At 39.7% G+C, this 11397-nt stretch overlaps 1 protein-coding gene across 3 annotated transcripts in view; it reads left to right on the top strand.

Annotated features, from left to right (window-relative positions):
- The first annotated feature begins 329 nt into the window (after positions 1-329).
- LOC104324843 (gamma-aminobutyric acid receptor subunit pi-like) overlaps positions 330-11397 on the top strand; it is a 50577-nt gene continuing 39509 nt past the window's right edge. For 2 of the 3 annotated variants that reach the window (XM_069796697.1, XM_069796698.1), the window contains exons 1-2: positions 550-653; positions 8859-8947. In XM_069796697.1, coding sequence (XP_069652798.1) covers positions 8892-8947 — 56 coding nt within the window. In that variant the 5' untranslated portion in view covers positions 550-653; positions 8859-8891. Of the gene's footprint in view, positions 654-8858; positions 8948-11397 lie in introns of all 3 variants that reach the window. The other variant, XM_069796699.1, reaches the window with a different exon arrangement.

The raw sequence follows: 11397 nt of genomic DNA, 5'->3' as shown, positions 1-11397 counted from the left end.
AATGGTGTTTCCCCAGAGAAAGTGGTGCTTTAACCTATCTGCAAGCTGCAGACAGCTCCTGAAGTGGAAGGTCAGACGGGAAAGTAACATCTGCAAAAGTAACATTTTTCCTCGGGTCGCTCCTAGAAAGACTTGAGCAGGGTTACCCCAAAGATACCCAGAACATTTCCACAGCAAACAGGGAACAAGGGTGGATGTTTCTACCCAGGGTAGCTGGGATGTTTTCCTCCTCGCAATTGTCACAAGGCAGTAAGCAGGGAGTTTCATGCAAGCTCTGTTGGAGAGGCACGGCAAAAGAAGAAGCGGTGCGAAGTGCTGCCAGTGACTTCTGCCTGGCCGGGATCCCTCACCGCTTCTCTCTCCGGCACCGTTACCCCCGGGGGAACGCTAGAAACTCAAAGGGGTGTCAGCGAGAGCAAGCAAAGGGGGAGTGGCGCGGAAGGGACAACGCCGCTTGGAGGTGCCTACGGGGGCTTGAGCTAGCAACGGCGGGGGGGCCCTTCTCCCACTGCCGCCCACCCCGGCCGTGGGCGGGCTCGAACCCGCGGCCCCGCGCCCCCGCAGTCCTCGGCCGTCCGCGAGGCTGCAGGGAGGCGGCCGCCGCGCTCCGTCCGCCGCCCGCCGCCGCCGAGGGGCCGCGGCCCCGGCTGCAGGTAAGGCGCGCTGGGCCTCGGGGAACGCCGCACCCCCCCGCCGGGAGCCTCTCCCCAGCACCGCTCCCTTCCTGCGGGTAGCGCTCTTGCCTTCCCTTCTCGTTCCTCCCCCGCTGGTCAACCCGTTTCGAAAGCCGCTGGTTTTTCCTCTCTGAGGTGCGATTAAGACGCGTTCTGCCGGATTAAAATATCACGGAATAACTCACATTGCCGTTCATGAAACAAACCAAATCTGAGAAGCGAGTTCACCCCCCAAAAGCCTGCAAAAACCTGTGTTTTAAAGGGAAGGGCATGTGGAGAAACTTCTCCCAGAAAGACAACTGAAGAGTCACCTTCCATTTCCCCCCCCACTCCCTATCAAATCTGCACATCTCGCCTCAAACGCGTATGTAGAGCGACTACTTAAAAAGGTGCACAATATTTGAATGAAAATAGATCATGTTGATTAAACCTGTTGTTGGGCATCAAGTCACGATGAAAGGAAATATTTGAATTAAATGAAATTATTTTATTTCTCCAGCAGGCTTTTTTTCTAATTATAAAAAAAATACCTGCCTATATACATAATTTCAATGTCTATTCAAACTTCATAAATGGGGTTCTTAAAGGTTGTTCTTCGTCATGACACAACTGCAGGTAATTCTAATGACTGTCAGAATAAAGCTAAAGCAGTATGTACTTAAAGAAAAGGAAGATCCTCAAACAGTCACACACTTACCACATGGGAAGATTAGTTAAATATGTATTACTGAAAAAAAATCTGAAATACATGTTTTATTGAAAAATGCCACATATTTTCAAAACCCCTCTTGTGATTTCCTCTTAGACTAAATTCCTGCTAACTTTGAGCTTAGTTCCACAGCTCAGTCAGAATAAATCCTCTGAATTCAGCCTTGGCAGGTACAAAAGTGTGCGGCTGAGCCCAGGACACTGAACTTTGACAACATTCACATTTTTGTGCGGCTGTACAATTAAAAGCATTTCTTCCTGTGGTTATCATTTGCCAATATATGTGTTTCTACTGAGTAATTTTAATTACATTAGTTCATGCCAGTTCATTTCAAATGAAAAAGCTTCCTGGATTGTAAAAACAACCTAAACTGCTTTGAAAGCTGATTTTCTCCTTCCTAGGCTTTCATCCTGTTGCACTGCTCAGAATGGTTAGTTCGTAAATGTCTTGGTTACAGGACAGGTACCAATTTAGCAAGGAATTACAGACCTTAGACTCAAACTGACAAGTAGTTGGTGACTAAGTGTCTCAAGAAAAATACTTTCTCTGGAGGTTTACATGCATGCATAAGAACTGTTAAACCAGGAAAAATCCATGGTTCAAAATCATAGTTTGCATGGAAAACAAGGCATCACTGGGGTATATATTCCCTCCCTTCTTCCCCTTCCGCCACTAAACAAATAAGCCTTTGCAATCGCAAACAAAATTAATTGCAAACCAAGGGGCTGATTCTGTCATAAATCTGAGGCACACTGCAAAACATTCGAGGAGAGAAGATGGATATGATTAAGCCTAATCTGCTACTGCAGGGCTCTTATTTTTCACTCACAGCCTTGGGCGTGTGTTCAGTGATACATAGTGAGATGTCCCTCCTTCTCGCATGCCAGAGGCTGCATGGAGGGAAGCTGCAGGCAGATTAGTTGGGTCCTGGATAGTTTCTACAACATGAGAATGCTTGAGCAAAGCTCATGGACATCAGGGTCTATGTGGGGAGACTGTCCTCCAGGTTAAGAGCTAGAAGATTCTAGCTCTGTTAACTTTCATAAGGAACAATAATTGAAGCTGGCATGAGAAAGATGCGATTTCACTTGTCTTTTCAAATCAAGTTGTTACTTTCTTAATCTGAACCAACACATTCTGTCCAACTTCCTGGATTTTCAGCTATTTATATCAGTCATATCTATTTTGATAGTGCCCAAACAAAACCGTGGCTCCCTTTGCTTTCGGCTATAGAAACAAGTTAGCCTGGTCTGCGTAACTAGTGAAGTACAGTATCGATGCTGCAGGACCACTGTATCTGCTTTCAGCCTACACTTGTGGGTGCCCTTTAGAAACCTGGTGACCTAAAGCGCTCACCCAGGCAGCTGTCAGATCTCAGCTGGGAGGTGGGAGACCACCCAGCCACCCGTGTCAGCCACATGAAAGCTGTTTGCTCCTTCCTGCAAAGTCAAAACCTTAAAGTGCCTTTGAGGTTTCATTCATCATTTGCAGCCTCTGAAGGTTGCCTGCCTCTTTGACTGGACTCAAAACACACTCATTCTTTAAACTGCATAAAACCTGAGCACCTCTCTGCTCTTTGCTGCTCTGGTGTAGCCACATGGGTGGGCTGCAACTTGTGACTGTCACAGACTAGTGTGTAGAAGGTGATCCCTGACTGTCTGTGGGATTGGGTGTGGGAGGACCTTCCAGTGTTGATGTGCACCTTAAAAAGCCAGTAAAGCTCTCAGATTTGAGAGACATGTAGTTTGGTACAAGAGGACTCTTGAACACTTGCAGATATATGTAGAAGTTCATCTGCACAGATAACAGAACTGGCCTGTACAGAGCAAAAGATTTAAGTAAAAAAATTCAACTATTAACAAGACTACAAACTTCTGATTAACTTGGATAATTACAAATGGCAGTAATCTTCAACCATGCCTCAAACACTACTGGTCTGCTGGATTTTTGAGGGTCAGCTATCTAAAAGCATATTTAGGAACAAGATGGAGGTAAGTTACTTAATCCATTGCCTTTTTTACTAGAAAATAGACTGTGTGACACACTTTCTATAGATTTTTCAATAGATACGAGCAGAGCTTGTAATGAGTGCTATATTTAAGCAGTCACATGAACACAGTCATTTATTAAAACATATTCTGTGAATGTTTATTACTACATCAATTTCTATACACTGTTGAAACATTTCAGTTCAGTGTTACGCTTGTGGGAAGTAGGACATCTGATACTTGTTCCATGAAGGTAACTCCTAGAATTATATTGCCATCCTAAACACCCGGTTGTTACAAATCTGAAATTCATTTTCCAGGAAAACATTAACATCTCTGCCAGTTAACTTATTTCCCAGCTAACCCAAGATACATACTAACCTATTTAAAATGCACAGAGTGAAAACAACAACAGATAAACATGCAAAAGAATCCTATTATAGGTTATATAAGTTACTCTAAGGCTTTGATGTTTATGAAATTGATAGTGCAGATAACTTGGTGAGAAATACAGACCTCAATCTAGAACAGCAAATGTCTAATAATTAGACAGTATTCACATACTTAATACTGTATTAGCAGCATACTGCTAGTCCTTACTGCTTTTGTGTAGTATCCTTCCACTGGTACAAACAAAAAAAAATTAAAATGGCTGCAACAATGGATTTCTTTGACCTAGCTTATGACCTTCCAGGGTATTTTGAGGATAGTGAATTTATATGTTAACTTGTGTATTATTCAGGATATTGAAATATGTCACAGAGTTGCTGCTGATACAGTCTGAAACCTTGCCATGCTAATTTATTTATTTTAATAAACAAACTTGTTTGTCATACAGATTTATTCAGGATCATTTTAAAGACTCTCATACAATGCCCTATACATATATAAGTATGTTTAATTGTGAAGTTTTGCTTACAGCTCATTTTGCTACACTAGAGAAGCAGATTTTAATTTCTGGTGAACTTTAAATTCATTCTACTTATTTTAACAATATGACTTTCTGCTGTTGAACAATATCTTTGACAAAAACACCTTAGAGCACAACACTTGAGAAAGATGTTGTACAGATTGGAGCAACTTCCCAAGTGTTTTGGTGAGAAAGTGAAATTTTCAGCTACTATTTGTATTACCTGGCAGATGCGACAACTGTATTGATCAGAACATCAGAGCGTAACTAGAATCCAGTATTTCACTTTAAACTATTGCTAGATATATCAACAGTAGAAAGTTAACACCCATCCAATTGCTAACATAGCACTGTCACCACAGATGGCCCCTGTACTGCCTGTCTCTGCAAAGAAAACACGACAAGACAGCTACTTTCCATGGACCAAGTAAATCTAACTTTGCTTACTTGCCCAAGGAGACTTTGCATGGTTTACATCCGTGCTAAGCAAGATCAGATGTGCCTAGGGTTTAGAAACAAGCTAGCTGGTACGCCAAGAGCCAAATAAGAGGGTGCCCCTTATAATAAGATGCAGACACATGCATTGGTCCACTTTCATCAGTCAGTTCTCCAGTTAGACCCGGAGTTTTGCTGCTGCTGGGTTTTGTTCCTTCTTTCTAATTTGCCCCATGAAAAAAAAAATCTCTTCCTACATTTCACTCAAGCTGCACTCTGCAGTATTAATTGATCTTAACATGAAAAATAATCTTAATGTGTGAAAATTTTGCATTTTCTTCTCTTTCATGATCTATTTTAGAGAGACTTAAAAAGTATCATAAAACTGGGCCTATCATAGACATGCATCCAGATTAATACAAAGACGGCATGTCACTTTATTCCACAAAGTGCTATCTGTCAGTGACTACTGTCAATCAGTTGTGTGCAGTTGGCTTTTCCAAATGGTGAGCAAAAGTTACTCACTGTCCCTTTATTTTCACTTGTTGCTTGTGCACAGCTGAAAGGAGATAAAATTATTTCCTATGCAACTTGGAAATAAGAAGAGTAAGGAAGACCGCCCAGAAGAACTGGAGAAGCCAATGAAGATGGCAATATAGTGTCAGGTGCCAATTTGCTAAAAGCAAGGGCAGACATGAAGAATGAATAAAGAATTTGGAACCCACAGTGGCATTCTGGGGCCATATCCCATAGGAGTTTTTCCTTTTTATCTCTCTGCCCCTCTACTTCTGAATCTTATCTTGTGACTGCCTTCCATATATCCACTCCCTTTCTCCCACCGAGTCTTCGGTATTTTCAGCTTTCCATCATTTTCCCTCCAGTTGGTTCATATTGATCTAACCACCAGAGGATGGAGTAAAGAATATATATAGACTCATCGGCTATGCTGCAGTTGTAGTGGACAAGGCTAGTAGGACCATGCAGAGGAAGGGAGGTAGTTATACTTTGGCACTCTGGTTGAATCCCTCCTGAATTTCTAGCTGCTTTTCAGTCAAGCACTTAAAGGCACTGTCATTCAACAGTTTGGATTCAGCAGTCAAATGCAACTGCAGTGCTAATTCTGCTTATACTATCTAGAAAACCACTACTGACTTTTTATTTTAAGGTAATTCTACATGCAGTTTTAGATGCCTGCAACAGCAGCCATGGGAATTCAGGCATATGGCCACTACCATATGACAAAGTATCTTTAATAATTTTTAGTCTTTTCCACATGTCCACTTGTGGATAAGATACTTCAGTATAACAGGCATTTCATGCTTTGATTCGTTCACACAAAATCCACTTCCAGTGACATTTTAAGATACTGGTACTACCTCTGCCAGCTCTCTGCCTCATCCCATTTCAGTCCTGGAGGTTTGTGAAACTTGCATAATTCACTTTTCCTCTCGTACTGAAGATAATAAATACAAAATTCCCAGGAGAAATGCCAAAACATTAGGTACTATTTTACAGTCCTAATCTGATCTGATTCAAAGTAGAAAGTGTTGTTGTCTCATCATACGGGAAACTGGGGCAGATATTTGTTACCTTCATCTCAGTTACTTAATGGTATGTTTAGAACATGAAGATGTGTCAATATATGCACAATAATCTGGACAGCATGTAGTCTGTCTGGTAAAACCAAATGGCTCAGTATTCAATGCAGACAACAGGTTATGTATATTTTTCTAGGCTCTGGGAAAGAGGAAAATATTATGAGTCCTGCTGAACTAGTTTTAAATACCAATAGTTAATAAGGTCTACATATGCAGGCAGGAATCCTACTGTGAGTGTATAGCATTTGATAAAGAAATGCATGACGGAGGAAAGGTCCAGATGTGCAGACATGCCAAGAGGCAGGCTTTTCAATGGAACAAACCAGCTCAGTAAGGCCCATAAAAAACAGCCAGCAGAGAAACGTATGTGTGCACACAAGCGTGTATGCACATGCAGCAGTAATTTATATATGCAGCTTAAGTATTATCTGTGATACTGCTTAAGACTTCCATAGCTACCCAATTCTGTTCCTTGGCTGGCATGCAGTGTCCCTTTGCAGTGATGGGCTGCCAGCTGACCAGGCAATTAGATCTCTTGATTAGTATTTCTTATACAGATATAAAAGATCCTCTCCTTCCTGTTATTTCCATGCTCTCACTTCCCAAGCATACAAAATAAATCCCCATACCATAGAATGGATTTGACCTTTTATGTATTAAAGACTAAAATTCTCCATGCCATCCCCCCATAAAATTGCTAAATTGGTTGTTGGTTAAGGTCTGAAGGTAAACCAGTTGCTTTAGAAAGAGATTAGTAATCAACCCATTCATTTTGATCTTCAGTACTGTAAAAACTAAAACCAAATAAGTACAGAAATATCCATAGGTTTCCTTAATCTGTTTATAAAGGACCTTCAGACACATTAGGAGCTCATAGTAGCAATTCAAAAGCTAAATATAAAAGAAGCTTTATGAAGTACTTATAAAGTCGGTAAGAGGTTTTCTGGGAAACCAGAAAGATAATACTTATTTTTAGCGTATTTGCCTGTGAGATAAAGATAGTAAATGTAGAATGTGTCCATCCAAACCCAAAATGAGATACGCAAAAGAGATCCCACGACATGCACCAGGAGTGTTAGAGAATCAACATTTAGAGAACAATGTTCTGACAACACCATCTGCTCATTTGTGCTGTATCTTCCTATTACAGGCTCTTTTAATGTCTCATGCATGATTTTCTGTGGAAGTCAGTAGGAGTATATGATTTATTTTGACATTAATATTTACCAGGCTGGTGTATGCTTAAAGTATCCAAGATGCTGAGAATTTTTGCTTGTTTAAAAAGCCATTGAAATGGCTTTCATTTTTCTTTGGAGACATTAACAACTTATTTTGTCACTTCACCAGTTACATACAAGTCAGATACCATTCACACTGCATTAATTTAAGTAAATACCACTAGTGTTGCTTTTACTAGAGCTACAGACTGAAAGAAAAATTGCTTTGGGGTAAAAAAAAGTTTGCTAGCCTTTTGTTTTGGTCACTAAAGGATTGTGAAACAAAGCTTCAAGTTGTGAAGCTTCAAATTCTTTACTGTTAATAATTTATTGTGAAATTAAAGTGAAAGACTCCTGCAAAATTCATTCTGAATATTGAAAATAGTATTGTCTGATAGTCCCTTCCTAAAACCTACAACAGATATTTCATTTGTATTTATTAACATTTAACAGTTGTCTTGCAGATTCTGGGTAGGTATTCCTGTCATGTAGGGTTTTTTTTTTTTTAAGTTTTGAAGCAAGTCTTACAAATAAGATTTCAGTGCTTTGATGAAATATAGCAAAAGCTTGCACAGTCCATGAATTTCAAATCTGTTGCATGACTGCATTAAACTATTGATTGATACTCTCTTCATCCAGAAATGGATTACAGAGCTGACAGATTACTTGAAATAACCATTATGGATGTGAATCATACTGACAAAAGCAAAGAAATCCCATTCAGAAGAAAACATCTTGCCTCAGCCAAACATTTTGATGAATGTGGATAGTTATATAGGATTATTTATATACAGTCACAGGATCTTTTTTAATAGCTGGAGGTAGAAACATATAATTTCAATTTTCCTCATTAACAAAAAGCTTACCAAAGATATCATAGAGCAAGCGGAGATGTTGCTCTTAAACAGGTCTGTGCTCTAAGACAGGGTAGTGTATTTTCCATTCAGAGGAGTGCACTGATATGCCATGGATGCACTCATTTACAAGCGTGAATAGCAGAGACAAAACTCAGTGTTTATGATTTTCCTGCACATGATCACATTATTTTTCAAAACAATTACTTTTCCTAATATTTAAAGGACAGATGCAAAAATGAAGCCGGTGTAGTATACTGGAATGGAACTTCTCTTGGTAAGTTAAATTATTGCTGACACCATGTCTTTTTTGAAGTTTTGAGTTTTTTTTATTGTTGTAGGTATTTACAAATACATTTATAGCAGCACCTATTCAAGATACAATATCTTCAGTGTTGAAAACCTTGTGAAATTTGTATATTTGAAATGCAAATGCGTTGTAAAACATTACCTGTGCACTTTTTTTTTTTTAGGAACTGCAAGAACTTTTGAGACCACACCTGACAATGTGCTGTCTTAAATGCTGCAGTCTCAGAGCCCTTTTTCTATTGATGCTGTGTAGGTAAGAAATATTTTCTAAGAATATTATTTCTTCAATGTATAATAATATCATTTGGTTTATAATCCATTTACATTTAATTAGAAATATATCTGACCAGGTAACAAAGCCAAATCTACTTGACAGTTGAATCTTGCCTTTTACAAAGATTAACCAACCTGGATATTAATAACAGAAATACAGGACTGAACTCCTTCACAAATCATCTCAGCTGCCTTGATTGAGTTACAGTTTTAACTGAGAAGTCTGATGGGAGGGAAAAAAGAAAGGAATTTAACTTAAGCAAATAATCCTTCAAACGAAGGATTATTGTGAAGAGAGAGTGAATATCATATCAGATGCTTAGCAAATTTAGAAGGGCACATGGTCCTTGCCTGGAGCATAGTACCTTGCCCAAGGACAGAAGCACACAGTCCACCTAGATGTACTATAAGCTTGAGGTAGTAAAGTCATCATTGTGCATTCATTACTAAAGGAGACTGTCTTAAAAAGAATTACCTGGTTAAAACATTGTCTTCCTATTCTCTGTTGATGAAATCGTGAAGTCTTTCAGAAAGCCGAGTTGTGTTAAGCTGGAAAGTGAAACTGATCCCTTCTGTGTACAAGTAATCCTGCTAACACTGCAGTTGCCATAGCAAAAAAAACTTAAGATAGAAATGGAGCACTTAAAATATTCCTTCTGCAAAAATGGGGAAAAAATTATTCTTTTAGTAATTCTAATAAGAAAATGCAGGCATGGACAGGTTAAACATTGTCACTACTACCTTTACCTGAAATACTTAAAGTGTCTTAGCCAATTCTCTGTACAGAATTGCCTAACCTATTTGGTCTCCCAGTAAATTCCTCAAGATAAGATTCTGCCTGAGCTTTAGTTCAAGTGGGTGTGCAAACACATGTTTAGATAAAGCCTCCGCTTGGTTGTGAGGGCAGGTGGAACAGTCCCCTGAAAGAGTTTAAAATATTTATCTCCACCACCTTCTCCAGTGCTATAGAGATCTTTGTCCAGAATACACACCTGCTCTAATTCCACCTTCCTTCCTTGTCAGCTGTGACTCGCACACTATAATCACCAGATGATTCATAGCTTTGCAGTAATAAAACACTGCTAAGAGACCAACAAAATTTCAGAAGCATCTAAGTAACAAGGAAGCAAAATTCCCTGAGATGTTCAGCCTGTAGTATATAATTGCCTTCATTATTATCAGGTAGACCTTGTGAATCCTCTCTTACAGCTTCACATGGCTAAGAGTATCCAGAAGCACGGACAGTTAATTGCTGTATAGTATCCATGGGAGTTATGTGCATGTACAGCACCTGTTTAGCTTGGACACAAGTGCACAGCATTGAGCTGATCCCATCATGTTGTACCCAAATCCAAACATGGGCTGAGGAGCAGCTCTGCCCCTCTGTTAGCTCACAGCCAAGATGATGCTTAGGTACTCAAAATGCCTTTTCCAGTGCACAAATCAGGGAGGTTGGGTCAAAGTGCTATTTAAAACAAAAACTATTCGCCTTCACACTGAAAGAGAGAAATATTTCTAAGCAATATCCAAGGACTGAAGCAAGGGCCAGGATTGCTCCCGAAGTGGCCCCTTAGATATCCCACTTGTATAAGCTCTGGCTAGTGCATGAAGAGGGTTTCCTCTACCGAGTACTTTATAATCGAAAAAACCCCATCAAAAAACCAAAACTAGTCCCCCTGCTGCTCCCCCCTTAAGTTTAGAGTCAGCCAGAGCTTCATCTTTCCTGTCATATACAGAGGACAGGATCTGTCACAATGCACGTGCTAACAGTGTCACACCAGGCTATCAGACCCCACCTTACCTTCTAGTCCTCCCTTTCTGATTGACATCTCTTAACTTCACTTTCAGCACTTGACATCAAATTACATTATGATCACATCATAGACACACATAATAAAATCTATATCCAGGGTGATGCCTGGATAGTCACTTTCCCAGAAATATTTTAAGAGTAGACATGAAAAAATTGAGGCAAATTTATCAGAGTAATCAGTAGAATTTACACTTCAAATCATTATCAGGAATCAGCTTAAGTAAATAGATACTATTTGATCCCAAGAAAGGCTCCCATTTATTTCCGGAAGGGTGTTTTCAAATTAAAGAATGCTAGCCTGTGTTTATAGGATCAGAAATGCAGAAAATTCTGTGGTTTTTTGTTGGTTTTTTTTTTTTGGCTGAGTTTTAGAGCACTTGCATTATTTATTTGTTCCTGTATCTGGTAAGTGGTAATATAATGCTACTGCTTCAGCCTCACCAATTAGCCAAAAACCTGTGACAGTACTGGCTGTTTTGAAGCAGAGAATTAATCAGTGTTGTAGGTGATTCTGCTGGAGTTTATCTACAAAGACCATACAAAAGCTTGTATCCTTGAGCACATCAGGTATGAAACCAGAAGTACCACCTTTGTTTGCATCTAGAAACCCTTCACCT

This window comes from Haliaeetus albicilla, chromosome 11 (assembly GCF_947461875.1).
Source record: "Haliaeetus albicilla chromosome 11, bHalAlb1.1, whole genome shotgun sequence".
Classification (NCBI taxonomy): Eukaryota; Metazoa; Chordata; class Aves; order Accipitriformes; family Accipitridae; genus Haliaeetus; species Haliaeetus albicilla.
Note: the sequence above shows the minus strand (reverse complement) of the source record. Positions and strands in the feature narration are given on the sequence as shown.